Genomic DNA, 21,832 nt, shown 5'->3' with positions numbered 1-21,832 from the left:
CTGGTGGCCACATTGTTACTGTGCTTTCGAAAAATAAACACACACACACACACAAACGGTGGCTTTGTTATTATGAAATAAACGAATTGCATGTTTTAAAGCAAGTATTTTTCAAAATGTTATAAATGGAAAACTAAAAAAAGTTTTTTTTTTTTTTTATCAGTTTGGACACAAAAAGTATAGAATTAAAACTGTATGTATTGTACACAAGTTTATATGTGTACACAAAACAATAATTTTCTATTTCTATGCATTTTAAACAAGCACGTTCAAAATACTAAAAGTGTAACTTAGGTGCTGCTGCCATGTTAATGGTTAAGGATTCAGACTGTGTTTTGTAAACCAATTCATCGATTACAAAGCCCTGTCACTTTAGCAAAATAACTGGAAATTGAAAGACATATAATATTTCCACATTTTGTTATTGCCCCCCCATAGTCATCCCACTCTTTAGGGGGCGCTGTCGTTATTCAAGGTTCGCATACTCTCTGAAGCCACGTGATGACATTGCTGGTGGATCCCGTCCGGGGAAGAGAGGAAGTGGCGTTGCGTGGTCCGCAGGGAACAAGAAGTAGGGTCTGATGAAAACAAGTCCAGGCCGGTATCACAAATGTGCGTTTATAACGATGTCTGTACCGAGCAGCACGCTGAAGTGCAACATTATACGCGTGTTTAGCGGTTTAGCAGGGTTTAGCAGGGTTTAGCAGGGTTTAGCAGGGTTTGATCTGATCCTGGTACCGGGTATGTATTGACAGGTTGCTCACGATGGCTACGGCGGAGCAGTGTGGGCGTCTGCACGTACTCACGGGGTCAGAAGAGCCATGTCGTGTTCTGTGTATATCCGGGCTGTTTGACTAGAGGTTTCACTTACACTTGATCAGAGAGCAGCAGACCCCCGTGTCAAGGTTATCAGTTAAAGTGTGTGCACCAACCGATGTAAATCTGAGATTGCTCTGTAAATTATGCAAAGCCGTCTGAAGTAGGCGGGTCTGACTACAGCCAGGCAGCTGCAGGGAAACCGCCGTGTTTGGAGCGTGTGATGTGGTCGCTCCTTGTTGCATTGCTGCACAGTGTTAATGACAGGATTGGATTATTAACTGTTGTTTTGTTGGCGCCCCTGTAGAACCTGTCGAACACGTCTCTGTTTACACTCAACGACAGAAGACGAGTAGTGAACGAGCGAAGGCCGAGGACTTGTTGCACTGCGGTACCATGAAAGGCCAGCATCATTTCAGCTGTGACACTTCATTTGGTCGCTCTATAGTTTATTGACCCGCCAGGTAAGCGCACCTGAGTCACACAATTGCTGTCGTTATTCACGGATTCTATCATGATGTAACGGTCTGCCAGCATGCAGTTTAGACCGTTGCCGTAGCACTTTGTGTCCAAATAAAATTGTTAGAGTAGTTGTTTATGAATTATGTTAATTGTTTTTGCAGAAAACATTTGAATAAACAGTTGTAACAAAATATATATATATATATATATATATATATATATATATATATATATATATATATATATATATATATATATAACCCATGAGTGGTTTCAGAGACGCCGATTACCATTAAACTCGGTCTGCTCAGTAAAACACGATGATAGTTAAACACACATTTCGAGGACTTCAGCTTACTTGAGTATCTTCATATAGTGTAAGGCATTTCGTTGCTGCAATTAAATTAGGTCTGCAAATATAAGTTGGGTTAAGTTTAACCCTTTGCTGCCCAGTGTCTAATGTATTTAACATGAATTAAATAGGTGTTAAACATGCAAGGGCACATCCCCAGGACAGCAAAGGGTTGAGATCAATTGCTGTGTGTGTTTGTAGTTGAATGATGAATTCCATGCCTTTAGCACCTCAGCATCCCAGTGACAATGTCCGAAGATCTCTACGAGAAGTTTCTGTCTCCGGGGGATCCGTTCCCTTTGCTGTCCCAGCGCGGTAACGCCAGTGAAGAAGGAACGCTGGACGTGAGTGACTTCAGCTGTCAGCTTTCCTCCTGTCACAGAACTGACCCCCTTCATCGCTTTCACAGCAACAGGTCAGGATGGAAAATTACTATTAAAGTAGTCTTTAGTACAACAAATGCATATTCTTTAAGAGAAGCCCAGTTTTTAGGTGTATATCTGGTCATCAACTGCATGCCAGTATTAATAGTTACAATGTAAGCATATTTACAGAAGGAGAGGTCATTCGGCCCATCAGTACGCCTTCTGTTGATAGAAGTTTGTTAATCTCAAAACTGTTTAATGGGGTTATAAAGGATTCCAGTAATAAAGCATGTACAACATGCCATGGTAACCCATTCCATCTCCTCAACAAACCCTCAGTTCTAAGTCTGTCTCCACTAAATTTGCAACACTACATCCTCTGGTCCTGATTTCTGCCTTTAAAGTATTGATTAGGGTTCACATGGTCACCTTCTTTTAAGATATTAGGCTGAATAAATTGCCATGGTGTGGTTTTAGTAATGTATTGCTCATGTGTTGATTGCTCTGTGTTCAGATGGAACCTGACCTCGTGTGGTACCAGTGTTGCGAGCTCCGAGTGCAGCGAGGAACTGTTTTCCTCTGTCTCTGTCGGGGACCAGGATGACTGCTATTCCCTCCTGGATGACCAGGAGTTCACCTCCTTCGAGCTGTTTCCAGAGGGCAGTGTCTGCAGCGACGTCTCCTCTTCCATCAGTACCTACTGGGACTGGTCGGATAGCGACTTTGAGTGGCAGGTGGGTGCAGGGCACACTGAATCTGTGGCCAGCAACTAAAATCCAGTGCATATAACCAGGGATGGAAGTAAGACCCCTATCGGTTTGATCCATTTCTGGTTTTATAATGAGCTTAATGCAAACTGTATTTAGTAATATTTGTTGTGTTTCTTGATTCAAAGCTGCCTGGCAGTGACATTGCAAGTGGAAGTGATGTCCTGTCTGATATCATACCCAGCATTCCTAGCTCTCCTTGCCTGGTCCCAAAGAGGAAAAGCAAACAACACAGGAATCTGGACGAGCTTCCCTGGAGTGCCATGACCAACGATGAGCAGGTACTGTGCAGGGTGTTCCAGTGAGGAGGCAGGTACTGTGCAAGGTGTTCCAGTGATGAGCAGGTACTGTGCAGGGTGTTCCAGTGAGGAGCAGGCACTGTGCAGGGTGTTCCAGTGAGGAGCAGGTACTGTGCAGGGTGTTCCAGTGGGGAGGCAGGTACTGTGCAGGGTGTCCCAGTGATGAGGCAGATACTGTGCAGGGTGTTCCAGTGATGAGGCAGGTACTGTGCAGGGTGTTGAGTGAGGAGCAGGTACTGTGCAGGGTGTTCCAGTGAGGAGCAGGTACTGTGCAGGGTGTTCCAGTGATGAGGCAGGTACTGTGCAGGGTGTTCCAGTGATGAGGCAGGTACTGTGCAGGGTGTTCCAGTGAGGAGCAGGTACTGTGCAGGGTGTTCCAGTGATGAGGCAGGTACTGTGCAGGGTGTCCCACTTAGGAGCAGGTACTGTGCAGGGTGTTCCAGTGATGAGGCAGGTACTGTGCAGGGTGTCCCAGAGAGGAGCAGGTACTGTGCAGGGTTTCCCAGTGAGGAGCAGGTACTGTGCAGGGTGTTCCAGTGAGGAGCAGGTACTGTGCAGGGTGTTCCAGTGAGGAGCAGGTACTGTGCAGGGTGTTCCAGTGATGAGGCAGATACTTTGCAGGGTGTTCCAGCTGGTGTTGTAAAGCCTGCTTGTACCCACAACAGGACAGACGTTCAACAAGTGCAGAAAAAAAGGCGATTGTTGTCCTGTTCTAATTTATAAAGTATAGTTTATTGATTCTTAAAACTGGTGTATTTGATTTTTTTCATTTGTGTCTCTCACTGAGCCCATTTTTAGTTGGTTGGTTTTAATTTGAACCTTCCAGGAAAAAAAAAGTCTCCTTAAGATTTTATTGGGAGGTCCTTTAGATTCATAGGCTTTGCATTGATTTTGTGGGATTGGGGCACTTTCTGATTCACATCTATCAAAAGATTGTTTTAGTGTAACAGAGCTGTTGCCCCAAAAAACAAAGGATCATTGCAGTAAACACCCACCAAGTGTCACTCCCCCAGTCGTTTTTTTTTTTTTTAAGTTGTGATTTATCAACTCTTCATTTATTTTTTTAAATCAGGTTGAATATATTGAATACTTGAGTCGAAAGGTGAGCACTGAGATGGGACTGAGAGAACAGCTGGATATTATCAAAATCATTGATCCCTGCGCGCAGATATCTCCTACAGACAGTGAATTCATCATCGAGCTCAACTGTCTTACAGACGACAAGTTAAAACAGGTAAGGCTGCTGCCTCTTTCAAGGAACGCTGTCTGTACAATCTGCTGAAAAGCTTTACAATTTGCATGTGTTCATTTAAGTACCCTTTTTAAGCACTCCTTAACACACAAGTGAACTTCTCTGGGTCCTTTCGGGAACACTCCGAAATTGGTATCATTAAATAACTGAACCCAATAAAACGAGATGTTTCCTGTTGACTTATCCCTGTTATAAGTGGTGCATGTTTCTCAGCACTAGTTTGGTGGGTTCTAATCTCCTTTATGCAAAGCAAGTGCTTCCTTAAGCCTTGGTTTCCATGTCCTGTGCTGTACTGGCAGTGTTAACAATCCCAGTGCTGTCTGCCCCAGGTAAGGAACTACATCAAGGAGCACAGCTCTCGCCTGCGCCCGGGCAGCACCCGGGACAGCTGGAAGAGGAGCAGCTACAGCAGTGCCAGCACCAGTGGGGTGAGCGGCGCCAGCAGCAATGCCAGTATGGTCAGCACAGGCAGCAGCAGCAACGGCTCCAGCGGCTCCAACATGAGCCGGGCACACAGCGACAGCAACCTGTCCACCAGCACCGCAGCTGAGAGGATCCGAGACTCCAAGGTGAGAGCGCAGCCATGCGACCTCCTGGATGCGTCTCCAAGTGACTCCAGAAATAGTACCTGATTTGCACTTCACATTCGCTACATAGGTCTCAAATGTGCAGTTCTGAAAGCATGTTAAAGCAAATATGTATTCTCATTTTGAAACTCCACTAGATTAAAAAAAAAAAAAACATCTCACTTTCTATGCCTTACTTTCAGGAAACCTACAGATGGGTCATTTCACCTCAGTAGTGTGTTCTAGGTCAAAGTATGTTGCAGGCTGAAAGCATGCGAGTCAATAGGGGAAGGAGCTGCTTGGTTCATGACAAGAAAGAAGCAGTTGTAGGGGTGGGGAAATGACCAAGAAAGTGCAACAGCAGAAAGGAAGGCTTGCAAACAGACATTTCTGTAACTTACTACAAATACTAGAACAAGTGCTGCTTTCAAAACGAGTAGAAAAAGTAAGATTTCTGGAATTATTTTGTTAGCTACAATCCCTTGTAAGGATGAAACAAGAATGAGGTTCTGTGTATTTTATGGATATACATATGTATATTTATTCTTGCACTAAGCTGATTTTTCAAGGTGTGTTTGTGTTGTCTTTGGCAGAAGCGCTCTAAACAGCGCAAGCTCCAGCAGAAAGCCCTGCGCAAGAAGCAGGTGAAGGAGCAGAGGCAGGCCCGCAAGGAGAGGCTGAGCGGACTGTTCCTGAACGAAGAGGTGCTGTCACTCAAAGTGACAGAGGAGGAGGAGGAGGAGGATCACGAGGGAGACGTTGAAGTCTTGATGTGACGAGCGGGACTCCCTCAGTGTTCCTTCTGAGCCTCTAGCTTTCGTATGTGAGCATTAAAAAAAAAACTAAAAACAATACCCAAAGAGATACGTGCATTTAGCTTCCAATATAGGGTTTCCACTACATTGTGTGATTGAAATCACAAGTATAGCTGACTGGTGCATTTTCACTGCAAGGCAGTGTATTCATATGTTTGCGAGGCAGTATTATGGGGTATGTTTGACCTGTTACCCAAGCCTAACGTACAGATACTGTACACGGAGTGCAACATTTTTCCCTTGAATGACATCCTGCTTACTGTTAAAGATCAAATGCACTTATTACCCCTTTAAAAGACTCCTTTGGCTGTTAATAATATTATCACAGAGTAATATTAAGCCAGGAACACTCAAACTTGGTATAATCATATTCTTTCTCTTGTCATATTCTTTCAGCAGAGAAGCGTCTTCGGGGGGGGAAAAGTTTGCAAAGCATCATATGGCTAAATATAGGCTTTTGAAACTACTTTTATTTATTTATTTTTGCTCCTAACCCCCTTTAACAAACACTAAACTGTACTTCGGTCCCTAAACTGTTAATGCTGATTACATACCTGCAACACCAGAAACCTCTCCCCATTCTCTGCTGTAAAGGACAAACATTTCCCAAAGTGACAAATCCGTAGTAATGAGCCGTAGAGGGAACACTGAGCTCCAAGTGGAGCAGAGAAGCACGTGGACACAGTAAAAGGGGAGCTGATACCTTTTGTTTCCAGCTGAGCGTTCTCCTTTTCTTTGTGTTTCCAAGTACTCGGAATGGGTCTGTCTGTTTATTGAAGTATGAAAAAGGCATCAAATCAATTGTTTACTTTGTTTGCTTTCAGAGGAGTGGAAAACAATGTTGTTCTTGTTGCAAATTAAAACACTGCATTAAACCTGGGAGCTATTTGCACAGATCATTATCACCCATGTTATCCATGCTTTATAATAATCCATAGGGGCATGTTTACTAAACCCTTTATGCAGTTTGCCCCATTTTTTCTGAAAGATATTAGGATTGTAATGTGTTTTTAGGAAAAAAAAAAAAAAGGATGGTGAACACCAGGAATGAAATTTGTTTGTGAAATAATATATGCCATTGAGGTCATGCATTTTGACAGCAGTGCTAGGTATTATTTTCCATAAGCCTGTAAAACATGTGAAATGACTTTGTAATGGACTCCCTGTTCAGGTGATATATGTGGTATACAACCTGTGGATGTCTTTGGTATTCAGGCATAGGCATTACCCTTCATGATGTATATGGTACATTGTGTGAAATGTATTGTCACAGTGCTTTGAGATTCAGTATAGATAGAGCCTCGTAATGCTGGCTTTAACTAATCTAGTTGTTATTTTTTGGAGTTAGGGTATTGAGCTTAAGTTGTTTTATTGTTTTATTATTAACCCTAATAGAATCAAATACACATTTTGAGCAAGACTTGTTTTATTGCATGCATGGAAAGAAGCCCTGTGCATTGCAGTTTAAATTATTGCTGGCTTTACTATGAGACAATGCAGTTCAGCTCCTGACCTTTTCTGTTTAATCAATGTTTTAAACCCTGGCATGACTAATTTATCACAGTAAAACTTGAACGTTGGAATCATCTACTGTACTGTCAGAAAAGTACTAATATATCGAAAAAGAATGAAAAAATGTCAAACGTTTAAGCACATCTTATTATAAATACTGTAAAATTTTTAGTGCTGGACAGTGCCGATATGTTAAGACCTTTGTATTGGAAGCATGGCAGTCTAGGAGATTTGTGAAGGCATCCAATCTTTATTTAATGCTAACTTTACAGAGCACTTTGCAAAGTCACAAATCTTAATAAAGATACGTGATATATAATAGATTACGTTTAGCTGGATTCAGATTGTGAATCTTATAAACTTGAACTTACTCTGTATCTGAACAGATATGTATATCCAAGCATCTGGTGGGGGGTGTGCATTTAATACACTTAAGATTTATATGTATGCATGTGATTTCTCAGTGCTAGTTTTCTTCATTTGAAGCTGTGCTTTGTAGCAGTTGTAAATCTAATGATTGCACTGGTAAAATACAGTTAACATTGTATTTGTTGTAAGCCGTGAAAGTGCAGAGAAATCCAGGATTGCTCATTTGATTAAACCTCACCGAAACGCTTGCAGTTTTAGCCGTCTTGATTTGTGTAGTATCTCATGATGCCCAGTAGATGGCGGTATGCAGAGCCTTTAATTTAATCTTAAATATATTGCAGTTACACGAAAGGGATCTTTGTGCCCAGCTGCTGTACTAGCTCTCCCTATGAGATTCACTTCATACAGTAAACACATCCACTTTCTGTACCGCCTCAGAGAGCTCAGACACAGGGATGCACGGGGGCAAGGAGACCAGAAAATGTCAAAATAAGTCGGACCCCACAATCACACACTTGTGCAGCTACATGTGTGCTTTTGACAACACAGTTCAACTTTATCATTGTATTTCTGCAAATCTAAGTGTGGGTGATATAGGTGAGTAAAGTAAGAACAGATCCGTTGGCTGATAATGTAAAAATTTATCGTTTTAAATTATTTTATTATTTCGTACTCAAATCTCCACGTTGTCGCTACTCTGTTCTTTGGGATGGAATCTACTTTATTTTTTATTTGATGCGCTTCTTTCTTCTGTACGAATGTCAAATCCATGTTTCAATTTCAAAAGTAACCAAATGTTACATTGCAGTTGTTTGTCAATTGTGTTCTTTAGTATGATGGTTTACTTTTTATATTGGTTAACATTAAAAAGTTGTAATATGATTCTCTGTTGCAGTTCTTTATCACCATTCCTATCACACAACACTTCCAGGCAGCAGTTTGCTAAATCAAGTCTAATTCTACAGTGTGAAAGAGTGGAAAGCCTGCAATCTGCTTTCCAGCACAATCAACAGGAGGCTGGAATCCATTGGAGACTCGCTCCTCGGTGTGAGCAGTAAATAAATAGCATCGTTATTTGTAGCACCGGATACAAACAGTTCTGAGCACAGCTTTACAGAATGCAAGCAGCTGCAGGCAAACGCTTCAGACACAGGTGGAAACTATACGTCCTCTTTCCTCTCCCCTAGCACTCCTATTGACACCCTTGTTTTCTGACACGCTGGGGCTTCCTGAGCATGGAAGCTCTCTAAATGACTGTATCAGTTACGATGTTTGAACTGCATAAATCGCCTCTCCTGATGAGCAGACAAACTGAGCGCCTCACTCCCCTCTAAACCAGGCAGTACAGCCCTGCCCACTGATACACTGATAGTATACTGTTTACATTTTACTCGCTTTATAGAAACACTCCTTTTATTTACTATTGTATATTCTGTTAAAAATATTCTCTATTAACAATAGCAAAAATACCTATTTAAAAAAACCTTTAACCCAGCTTCCGGGTAATTTTTTGTTTATGAATTCAAAGAAAACATTTATCATTGCATCGACAGCTTTTTTGCAAAACTATACATTGTCTTGACATTTTTTTCATGTTGAAAGATTGCTTGAAAACATATGTTTGTGGTGAGATAGAAAAAATATGATTGTCCCATTGTTATAAGAATAGTTCTTCCTCTAGAAGAGTCCACACTGGGTTCTCAAAATACATTGTATTACATGACTCTCCACGCATTGAGGAGGCTGTGGAAAGCTCTTTAGTATCTTTACCACTAGGTGGTGCCAGTTGCTTAAAGTCGGTCAGCGTAAGGTTTGAACAATGTATGCCCAGATATTTCAGAAACTTCATTTCCCAAGTACATGGATGCAATTTTATGCATCATGTTCATCTTTAATTCCATGTCTTGATGCTCACCTAAATAAACTAAAAGAAAAACACCCTCCATAGAAGATAAACAACACTTCTAGCTTTGAAATAAAAATATGGTACAGTGAATAATGAGGGGTGTCTGTTGAAATGTCTCAAGCATTTCTACATTGTGATGCATCTAGAACTGTTTGTTCAACGCAAGTCAGTCCTGTTTACTCTCTGATGTAGAAAATAGCATTCACTGTTTTACATTTAATTTCAATGTCATTCATGTATACAGATACCTTGTTCTGATGACTGCTGTAAATTGATAATTATTTTGCTTCTTACATGCACTCTGTACATTGTACAGTTATTATATATATATATATATATAAATATTATATATAATATAATATATATATATAATATATATATCATAGCCTTTAACAGCACAGCTTCTCTAGCGTGAAGGCTAATGCTGCGGCTTAGGGTTTAACCTGGAAGAGCGAACAGGAATCAGAGTTGTTAGAAACGGAAGCATATTGTTCAGAACAGTGTGGTTCAACTGCAGTGGTGCTGGCTGCACTGTTCAGCCCTGCAGTGCACGTAGTTACATTGCAGCTACAAGCACCTGAGTGGCAGTTTGAAGTGCACTGATATCTCATTTTACTGTGCTTTTTAGTATGTTTCCAACACAGTGCCTTTTCCTTATCACCAGACCTAACGGTCTTGACTTTGAGTTTCAGTCACAGTGGATTACCTACCATTCAGCAGAGTGAACGGCAGGGGTCTGTCACAGTCCTGGGGTTAAAGAGCTGCTTACAGGATTTCAGATTGCCTGTTGTCATGCTGCGTGGGAAGAAAACACTCTTCAGTATACTGTGCTACACGCACACTGACACGCACGCACACACGCACACACGCACACTGACACGCATGCACGCACCCACACACGCACACTGACACACGCACGCACACTTACACGCACACACACGCACACTGACGCGCACGCACGCACGCACAAGCACGCACGCACACACACGCACACGCACGACACTCACTGCGCCAGACGCAACGCACACGCACGCACGCACGCACAAGCACGCACGCACACACACGCACACTGACGCACACACACACCGACACGCATACACGCACACTGACACACATGCACGAACCCACGCACACAGACGCACGCATACACACGCACACTGACACGCACACGCACGCTGACACGCACGCACGCACACTGGCACCTTTCAATCTTTTTTAATGCTGATTCTCTTGCGACACTTGCCTGCAGTGAGTTGTCCTTTTTAACCCACAAACTGCTTTTCAAGCTCAAGATTGTATTAGCCATCATCATTTTTCTTTACACCCCACATTCATTTGTATATTTGCACGAAACATTCAGAGATAAAGAAGAGTGCCGACGAGCATGTATCTGGATCATCCTTTTAGCTTAATTGCACACAGATTTCCTGCTATAGTCTAACGCTTAAGGTCAATAAGTGGTGCATTAGCTCAAATAAATCCATTGCACTGAATAAAATCAGAGCCTAAGAACTCTTCCGCAATGGGGTGAGCGTCTCGAAATGAACCTGGTTACATTGATTTGTGATTAATCATTTCATCCGGTGATTCATCTGTCATCACAGTGCACCAAAAATGTCATGTTTGCTTAACAGCATTACCTCTGTTTATCTCACCTGTATTGGGAAAATGTCCCTGTAGTTAATGTATGATATGCTGGTCAGAATCAATCACATGTTGCTAGAAGAGCTAATGTGAAGGGCTTTGCTATTGGACAGGCTTAAAGTGCAGTTGAAATATACCAGTGTATTCTGCAGCAGAACTGCACATGTGAGAATGATATTTCCTTTTGTATTGCATTGTGGGAATTGGGGTCACTGGGTCTTCTTTAATAATGTATAGGTAGAATTTGCAAGTAGCACAATCCCTGCAACAAAGACTGTCAATTGGTTGTCGTTCGTGTTTCATCAAGATGTACGGTATTACAATTCTAACTAGTTGAAATATTTGTAGAGATGCTGTATAATTCACGATAAACATATCTGAACAATTTAATTAATCTGAACTAAAATCAGCACACAAGCAGTGCCGGAACAGGGTTTAAATGGGCAATAAAGAAATAATGCTAGATCATCTTTCAGGGTTAGGACTTGTAAGAATTGAATTAGCTATGCAATGAGGAGAATAACAGCCCCCCCCCCCCCCTTCCTGTACAGCAGTGGGTTTGTTTATTTAATTAATCCACACTGAGTTCTTGCCCAGAGTGGAGAAGCCCTCCATACTCATCCACACAACCCTACTGTACTCTGCACTGCTGACAATACCAGCCTGGTGCTTTTCAGATCACTAAAAGCTTTAAATAAATCCCTGGCCATCTTAGGGCAAGCCTGTAACCCTCCTTCCCAGTGTGTCAGTGACGGACATGCCTTCCCCTGCCCTACCCTCACCTCACACAATGCCAGGGCCACCCAGATTCAAACTTCACTTTGTTTTGTAGGCACTTGACAGTGGCTCATGCGGTGATGTAATTGCTGCAGTTTAACCAAACGCCATGGCAACGTGTGTTATTTTGAGCAGATAAAAAGTGATTTTTCTCACCGCATTGTCTGCTTCAATAACAAACCCGAGTCAAAGCCTTTGATTCATTTTAATTAGCTGGGTGTTCAACAAACACATCCTGGTGAACATCTTAACCACGCAGCTGTGGAGAGGTTTGGTTTGTTCTGACTGTCTCCTCCAGAAACACACACACACACACACACACACACGTATATATATATAAACATTTGTCAAATAAGAAACCAGATTTAAAGATTCATTCCACTGCAGAACAACTTGTCAAAGGTTCTGTTTGCATGTTTCTCATCTATCTCTCTATCTCTATCTATACCAACCTATAGGTCTTTCTATATATACTGTATGACTGTCTAGCTCTTGTCATGTGCATACCTGTCTGCCTGTCTGTTTGTCTGCCCCTGCAGTATTTGAACAAGATGGTTCAAACTTTATTTTCAGCCCAAGTCATCTCCTCCAGGATGCCCTTATCTGTGTATATATATTCAAGCAGCTCAAGCAAAGGTCACACTTATGCTGTGATCCCATTGTGTGTGTCTGATGCCATGACTGGGACTAGGGGTTAACCATGTGTTGATGTTTTCATAGCAGCTTGCACACAGTAATGCCCATCTACAGCAAGTACTATACCTGCCTGTCAAAACTGCATTTCTGTTCAAAATTCTGGACAAATAGGTGCAGGTGCAAACAGGATGCAAGCTTCCATGTTATAATTAAGAGAGTGACTGATTATTCAACAGTCATTAGCCAAAATGTGAAAAGCGGAATGTTAGTTTGTTGCGCCTATCCCGCTAAAAGAGAGTCTCGCAATTGATTGGAAAAGAGAACGGTTTGCACTTAACAGAGAAGCCACTCGAGCACCGTCGTCCCTAAATTGCCCAATTAACAAACAAAAACACCCTTTTCACAATCCTGCTCAAGTGAACTTTCCAAAATCATTGCTCCTTGAGCGCAGACAATTAGAATGAAGCCCCGATTAAGCCCTATTGACATTACATGCTGCTAATTGAATGAATGTCGAGGCACACATAAACAGCACCAAGCAGATGTCAATCGCGGACCTGCTTCTCTGAAATGAAGTGCGCGGCTCGGAAAACAAATTGTGTGTCAAATCGCTGCTTCAATTCTGTCATGTTTCTTATTTAATGTCCTGGTTTTTGATTGTTTTTTTTTTTTTTTTTTTTTAATTACCATTCAAAAGCGAAGTGTGCACCCCAAGGAGCTGCTTGGGTCAGATAGAACTTTTATTAGCGAAACATTTTATTGAATCGCAAATTAAAAAAGGCTTGGACCCTTATGACTCCTCGCCTCTTAAAGAAACCTTTCAGATTGCATTATTATTATGCATGCAATATTTTGACATTTTTAATGAAGGGGGGCGGGAGGGGGCAATCCTGGGGGGTCTGGATCCGCCCATGAGCTCTGTGACTCAAGAGTACGTGAAGTGTGAACTATTGACTCTGTAAAGGTTACAAAGGAAGCATTCTAATTGAGCAATGATGTAAACCTTTAGAACAAACTGCTGTTTACAGCCCAGGAAACTGTTCATCTTATTAGAAACAGGCCTCTTTGTACAAGTCATTTCTTACACTTAATTTGCCCCAAATATAAACCATGTCAGTTGATTGAACAGCACCATACCTGTCAAAATTGAAAGCCCTGCTGGGTGGAAATAATTCAGATGGTTAGTTAATTATCATTTCCGTATTTGTTGTGCTGTGTAATGGCCCCAGGAAAGAGATGCACTGAAAAAGGCTGTATTAATTACAGAGAGGGGCAGTGCTGTTGTGCTAAATCAAACAACTGTTGACGTGGGCGGTGACTTGTCTTACAGTGACGTTGTGTTGCTCCTGCTCTGGTTGCTTTGGGGGGGGTGGGTGGGGGGTTCAGGTTTAGATGTTGCTTTTTGGTGCCCATCAGAAATACAAACAGAACCACAGATTTCTGTTGCTGCTGGTGTGAAGGTCCTTAACATCCCAGAGGGAGAGGGTGCGCTTGTTCATTTCTACACTGTTAATCCCAGAGGGAGAGGATGTTCTCCTTCATTTCTACACCGTTAATCCAAGAAGGAGAGGGTGCGCTTGTTCATTTCTACACCGTTAATCCCAGAGGGAGAGGGTGTGCTTGTTCATTTCTACATCGTTAATCCCAGAGGGAGAGGGTGCGCTTGTTCATTTCTACACAGTTAATCCCAGAGGGAGAGGATGTTCTCCTTCATTTCTACACTGTTAATCCCAGAAGGAGAGAATGTTCTCGTTCATTTCTACACCGTTAATCCCAGAGGGAGAGGATGTTCTCCTTCATTTCTACACTGTTAATCCCAGAAGGAGAGGGTGTTATCGTTCATTTCTACACCGTTAATCCCAGAGGGAGAGGGTGTTCTCGTTCATTTCTACATCGCTAATACCAGAGGGAGAGGAGGCTCCTCTCCACTGAGATATACTCAATATTTGGTTTATCATGCAATTAGTGCTTCCTTTTGCTTGCAAATACACATCTTTCAACAACACTGATAGAGCCCCAATCCTTTCTTGTTGTATTGTGTCTGAGACTACATGGCCAAAGTTTCAGCAAAGATATCTATCTGACTGGGCATAGTGTTGCAACCCTTGTCACCCATGCATGCATATATTACCTGGCATAGTTTTCTGTTTCATGTCAGAGACTGTGGGTTTGTGTTTTATCCAGACAACCTATTTCCTTCCTGATATTCCCAATACATTAGTTTTGTATATCGCTATTTTTCTGTGATTATCTCAGGACCACCTAATTTTTACAATTAATCCCAATGTAGTGTCAGGACTCTAATTCGACTAGCATTTCAGAGCCTCTGAGATTATGACTCTCTGGTAATGGAATCTCAAAACGTAAGAATGGATCTAGCAGATAATAAAAACATGCTTATTCTCCGAGTCATTTATACTGCATCACTGCAGACTTTTAGGGTTATTCCACCAATTCATTTGTGAGGTTTCTCAGGGTTTCTCTCTGGAGTGGGATTGTTGAGTTTATCTCATATATTCTATATATAAAGTGAAATAGCAGCTCTGGTAAAAAGCTGCTCTTGCCCTTGTTTTAATATGCATGATGTAGTGACATGTCTTTCTTGGATAGCAGTCTCATGATATCAATGAACTGGATCTTTGTTTGTATCACGCTTTCTGGCAGGGATCTACAGCATTTCTAGAACCTAGAGTTCAAATTTGGCTGGTTCTGGAAAAAATGTAGTTCTAGAACATACAGCACTAAACAAAAATAAAGTATCAAGTACCACAGTAGGTTAAGGATCCTAGATCATGCCGAAGATATTAGCTTCTTGATTTGCAACATTTAATGCAAAGACACTGAAAAACCTGGTGCATCATTTATTAGACACGGGTACTGAAAATGTCATCTTTGGAATGAAGGCATGATTCCAGAACTGATTCTAACTGTACAATTCTAGAATACACAGGGCTATGTAAAGTTCTGTATTACAATTCAAACCATTTGGAATAACAGGGTTCTCAGGTACTGGTTTGACTGCAAGGGGCACAGAAAAAGGGATCTTCAGAGAAGACTGAGGGGAAGAAAATGAATGAACAGACCTGGAGAGATGTAACATGTGTAAAAACCTAAGTCCACCTTTTCCTTTAAAAAAAAAGAAAAAAGAAAAAGGGCATTCAGCTTGGGTTTGCAAAGTAACATCAAACAGGACCTCTGTGTTAGCACGGAGCAAGAGTTTATTGAAATGATTGTGAGTCTGTAATACAGATTAGGTGGCACAAGCAAGTGGAAAAGAACATGAAAGCAGTGTGCAAACAGCAGCTCGGTATTCTGTAGCACAGGTCCATGCTCTTCCCATTTAGAGAGCTCTGTTCAAAGAGCAGCATTATCATGCACCATTTCCTTCTTGATGATTCTGTTTGTCCCCTCGGCAGGGGATAAGTGATTCGAAGCCCAGAAGGAATTATCTCCCAGCAAATTACTCCTAACACCACTTACTGAATACTAAGCATCCCCAGACCTTTACAGCCAGGCAATCACAAGAGATAACATTGCAATTTATTTATTTGGTTTAGCAAAAAGGTAAAAAATAAATAAATAATACAAATAAGTGAAAGCATAGAGCACGCTGCACACATTGTGCCTGGCTGACAGTGATGAGAGCGTCTTTGGATAATGCACCGTGTCTCAGGGGTCAGACTTTTCACCCAGAAGCTGTCTGAAGGTGCATTGCTTCTCACGGCTAGTTGAGCACTAATGTTCCTAATAGGTGTGTTATTGCTGCTGAGTGCTCCAGCCACTGGACACTGAAGCACTAACAGATTCTTCTCTATTGAAGATCCAGGGTCCCATGAAGAGAGTCCCGTGCTTATGAACGTTCCACACTGATATCAGCTCCATAGCTGTAAAATAAAACACCATTTCCAAAATAAAAGTGACCCCCCCCCCTTTCTATTTCCGTTTTACTGCTGCAGGGAGAAGCACTGAGGCAAGCGAGTTTCAAGGGGGGGGTGAAGCGTGTGTCCTTCCAGATAAAACAAGTATCCTGTTAGTCTGCTGTTCCTTGTAAACAGTGTCCCATTGTGAAAACAAAGTGTAATAAAACAGTGAAGCACCCTAAAGAATTGCACTGTTAAACCCAGAGAAGCATGTATTATTAGGGAAAAGCCTGCTATAATGACTTTATATCAATGTGACGACTGCATAAGCAACTACATTGATAGTCTTAATATTTCTCTGTGCCTCATTACAAGATGCTGTGATTTATTATCTCATTGACCCATTCCTGGGAAGGACAAGTGGGTTTATCCTTTGCACAGAACAGAATAGAAATAATCCAGTTATTAGTATTGGTATCTCTTGCACCTGCAGAACTGTGGAACTGTATGGAATTCTGAGACATTCTAGAGACAGTGTGGTGCTAATGATGCTTGCAAGAAACTGTGCGACATTCGTGCAAAACTGAATAGGGAAGGGTAATAAAGTGTGTGCATGCGTGCGTGCGTGTGTATCTGAATTCTCTCTCACCAGCACAATAGGTTTTGAACTACATTCTAATTGTGTCTTGAAGTCTGGTATGAAAGGGTGTTACCCTATTTTTTGTCAAACTTTTTTTTTTTCACACAATGCTTTTTCACAACAAAAGCTGTCAAAGATTGAAGGTTATTTTGTGCTTATCCCCTTTGTGATGTAACTGTGCTTGATGCCTTTTCTATTCCTTTCAATTTTAGCTGCAGTTTCAATGCACTCTCCAGACAGGGACTGCATAGACCCTGAATTTAAATGACTCCATTATAGGACTGGCGTGTTAGAAAATGAGCTCCTCTCGTTTCTTAAGTGTTTGCAGCGTTTTCAAGCGGCTTGTTATTGTTTGAGGGGTTCGGGGGGGGGGGGGGGGGGGTTGAGTAGCTTGTATCTTTCTCCTCTTACTATAGGATTTCAATGATAAAAAGGGCTGGATAGCAGTCTACTGTACTTGTTCACTTGTTCTGCGGGGTTACAGGTACTGCAAGGGTATTCTCTCCTTAGAAAAGTTCCCCTCTGGTTATACTGTGTATTTCCCATGATTTCTCACGGTTTGCCATGTTTTAATGTGCTTTATTAAGCCTCTGGGTTACACAGTGCTTACCTATGCTTTACAATGCTTTCACAATGCTGGATTACACTTTGCTATGCTTTTACTGTGGTAAACTATTATAGGCTAGGAAAGCTAGCGCAGGACTAGTGTTTATCAAGGTCTGTGGAAGCCGTCTTCATTGACTTGCTTTGGAATGTAGTACATCTATAACCATACCTCTAACCCTAACACCATGGACTACAACGTGGAGAGATTCACTAACCACCTGCCTCTAATCATGCAGAATGAAAACAGTTTAAGAGAACAATGGGGGTTACCATACCAGGAGCCTAAAACGTCATTTGTCTGCCTGCCTGCCTGCCTGCCTGCCTGTCTGTCTGTCTGTCTGTCTGTCTCTGTTGGACATACGTTGGTTTAACAGCCCTTTTGCATTCCTGTAGAAGGAGCCAATCCTGATAAATCTGAACCCTGGTTAATCTGAACCCTGGTTAATCTGAACCCTGGTTAATCTAAACCCTGGTTAATCTGAACCCTGGTTAATCTGAACCCTGGATAATCTGAACCCTGGATAATCTGAACCCTGGTTAATCTGAACCCTTGTTAATCTGAACCCTGGTTAATATGAATCCTGGTTAATCTAAACCCTAGTTAATCTGAACCCTGGTTAATCTAAACCCTGGATAATCTGAACCCTGGTTAATCTGAACCCTGGTTAATCTAAACCCTGGTTAATCTGAACCCTGGTTAATCTGAATCCTGGTTAATCTAAACCCTAGTTAATCTGAACTCTGGTTAATCTAAACCCTGGTTAATCTGAACCCTGGTTAATCTGAATCCTGGTTAATCTAAACCCTAGTTAATCTGAATCCTGGTTAATCTAAACCCTAGTTAATCTGAACCCTGGTTAATCTGAACCCTAGTTAATCTGAACTCTTGTTATTCTGTCAGCCCTGGGAGGAAGAGAATTCAAGAGCCACTTGTTACAACAACACAACAGCACTCTCAGAAACCTGCTCTGATTTACTGTGGAAATCAAATGAAACATTCTTCAGCTTGATTATGTGTGGCTTTTGGATCCTTTATTGGCAGAGCAGAAGTGTGTCCTCCAGCACAGTTGCTGTGTGTTTTATCCCCAAATTAGGAGTCTCTGTAGTACTACAGCAGGTGCATGGACGAAGGCCCAGGAAAGTGAGAAAAGAAAAGGAAAAAGAAAGAAAAGCACAAAGGCAAATCGCTTTTACAGCTATCGACACTGAAATGGTGGGGTTATGTCCAATTATTGCTAGAACCGTTGAAAAGTTTGTTAGAATAAAACCGAAAAGTTGTAATCACTAATCTTGTATGAATGGGCTCAGCTGGGCAACTGCACGCTTGTGAAATGCACTTTGTGGAGTCACTGCCGAGACGGGTACTTTGCAACACCTGGCTCTCTTTTCATTTTCTTTTCGTTTGGAGCCCCCTTCCCTTTCTCAAAGGAGGTTTATGATATTATCCCCCCACACTAATCTAAAAGATTAGACTCATTTCTAAAACATGCAGGGGGCTGGAGATAAAGCCTGAAGCACAGACATGTTCGGGAAAACAAAAGGATGTATTGTTTTGCACGGATGATAATAATGATAATAATTAGGAGGGGGCTGGTAAGAATGGTTTCACTACTGTTTCAGGCTAGAACAGTTATTGTTATGTAGCGTGCTAGCTAAAGACCTTAAGCCCTCATACCCTTCTCAATCCTGACTCCCCACCTTACTCCCCCAAAATATTAAAAAATGAATTGCGTTCTCTTACCTTCGCATACTTTTGTGCCTCTTTGTGCCATGAACTGTAAATCGCTGTGTATTATGTATTTTATGTGTTTGTTACTATAACCATTCAATGTTATGGCATGTTGCACTGTCTACATTATATTGTCAAAAAGTAGCTATTGCAGTCTACTATGAAGCATTGCCTATCCTAGATAAAAACATGGTCATATTTTTCTAGCAATCTTCTTCTTCTTCTTCTTCTTCTTCTTCTTCTTCTTCTTCTTCTTCTTCTTCTTCTTCTTCTTAATAAAGAAACATGATTATAATAGAACATTTGTTAATGCTAATTGGTATTTGGAACAGCCAATAATGTCTATTACAAATTCTCACATCAGAGAAATAAATAACAGCTTAATAGCCTAAAAATTAATTCATTAAAATTAAAAACAGTCACAAATGCATTATGCATTGCAATTGAGTACTGTGAACAGCTGTTCCTTTAGGTTCTACCAGGAATATCTTTGTTTCTCAAATGTAAGAGCAGGCACCTGTTCCTCATCCTATCCTCAGCTTCCCCACCATTAGAACGGTATTATTCTGGTCTGTTGCTCCGAGGCAATCCTGCATTATTATTCCGGTTGTTTTGTTCTAATGCTTGTCCAGGCTGTTTGTGTGTGTGCGCAATGTCATTCCATTGAGTGGAAGCCTTCATCGAGGGGCTGATAACTCATTCAGAGGGAATGCAATTACTCCAAATGCAGGGCCACAGGGCAGGCAGGTCATAATCTGATAGCAGTAAATGAAGCATTCAAGCCCACCCACTTCACAGCAGAAGCCATTTCCGTGATCTCTTGAAAATATTATGCATGAAACACCTGATTTCTCTCCACTTGCTCTGCAGAGAACGTTGAGCTCCTTCCATTGCATGGACTGCATTACTGAATGAGTCAAATTGCATTTGCAATCGAGTCGAGGGAGGGGAAGCTGCATAACCCCAACACACCCCCAGCACCAGCAGGAATACAGAGTTAGTATTGCACTGAGCGGGGCTGCATTCAGAAACTTTATATACAGAGTTACTATAGCACTCAGGAACCCTTACAGAAACTTTATATACAGAGTTAGTATAGCACTCAGAAACCCTTACAGAAACTTTATATACAGTTACTACAGCACTCAGAAACCCTTACAGGAACTTTATATACAGAGTTACTACAGCACTCAGAAACCCTTACAAAAACTTTATATACAGAGTTACTACAGCACTCAGAAACCCTTACAGAAACTTTATATACAGAGTTACTACAGCACTCAGAAACCCTTACAGAAACTTTATATACAGAGTTACTACAGCACTCAGAAACCCTTACAGAAACTTTATATACAGAGTTACTACAGCACTCAGAAACCCTTACAGGAACTTTATATACAGAGTTACTACAGCACTCAGAAACCCTTACAGGAACTTTATATACAGAGTTACTACAGCACTCAGAAACTCTTACAGAAACTTTATATACAGAGTTACTACAGCACTCAGAAACCCTTACAGAAACTTTATATACAGAGTTACTACAGCACTCCTACAGCTACAGCCAATTTGGAAACAGTGGCACATGTAAGTGTCTGTATGTTTTTGCCACCCTTTCATTGTCATGAAAACTGTTTGTTTCTTTGCTTTTATGTTCTAACTTTAATTGGAGATGCAGGTTGGAAAATGGATTTGAAAATGACTGAACTAATGCACCCTCCCGGAACACAGCTCTGCAATAACACCAGGACAGCAGCCCTCAACACACAAACAACCTCTTTATTTTCTATGATAAATAGGATTTTTATTGGTATTACTTTAATATCAAACATTCTACTTTACTCTAATAAAATAATCTGGATCATTTGATTACAATGCAGCACATTACAGTTTTGGGCTGATTTGTTTTACATGTACAATCCTAATCAAATACAAAAGTGTTGAATATGTTCAGACTTACAGTTTCGCACCACTATAAATACTGATCATACATACATGAATACATCCGTACACACACACACACACGTTACAAAATGCTACACTTAGGCACATGGTTTTGTACTTTGGTTTACAAATAGTCTGAGCTGCAGTGTGATTCAGGGTCTGATTGAATATCACCATAGAACAGGGAGAAAACATGACTTGATGAAATGAACCCTCACCACTGATCCCTCATTTACAGTGAGGAGAAGGGTGGAATGACTTATCGACGGACACTCACAGTAAATCAAACAAATACAACAGGAAATATCTCGGTGCTTAACGAGCTGCGTTTGAACAGCCAGCGTCTGCAGGTGTGCTGCTGGCCACCAATACAACCCCTTCGGTCTCCATTTCTCATTTTCATTTGTAGACATTTGAAAACACTTTGTGTGAACTCTCTGGAGTTCAAGAAGCTGCCCTGCCACAACTTTTAAAAAAAACACATCTGCATTCTAAAATACATACATAGATAGGAA

The 21,832-nt window shown here is 41.4% G+C and overlaps 1 protein-coding gene across 1 annotated transcript; it reads left to right on the top strand.

The window, feature by feature from the left end:
* Window positions 1–527: 527 nt before the first annotated feature.
* On the top strand, window positions 528–8,457 carry LOC121318962 (protein FAM199X-like). The gene is made up of 8 exons (XM_041256195.1): window positions 528–612; window positions 1,124–1,280; window positions 1,858–2,045; window positions 2,510–2,729; window positions 2,891–3,043; window positions 4,134–4,295; window positions 4,643–4,882; window positions 5,473–8,457. The coding sequence occupies exons 3-8, from the start codon at window positions 1,879–1,881 to the stop codon at window positions 5,653–5,655; spliced, it is 1,125 nt and encodes a 374-aa protein (XP_041112129.1). The 5' UTR covers window positions 528–612; window positions 1,124–1,280; window positions 1,858–1,878; the 3' UTR covers window positions 5,656–8,457.
* Window positions 8,458–21,832: the final 13,375 nt, after the last annotated feature.

Source organism: Polyodon spathula, chromosome 7 (assembly GCF_017654505.1).
Source record: "Polyodon spathula isolate WHYD16114869_AA chromosome 7, ASM1765450v1, whole genome shotgun sequence".
Classification (NCBI taxonomy): Eukaryota; Metazoa; Chordata; class Actinopteri; order Acipenseriformes; family Polyodontidae; genus Polyodon; species Polyodon spathula.
The sequence above is the reverse complement of the archived record's forward strand: the minus strand, read 5'-3'. Positions and strand labels throughout refer to the sequence as shown.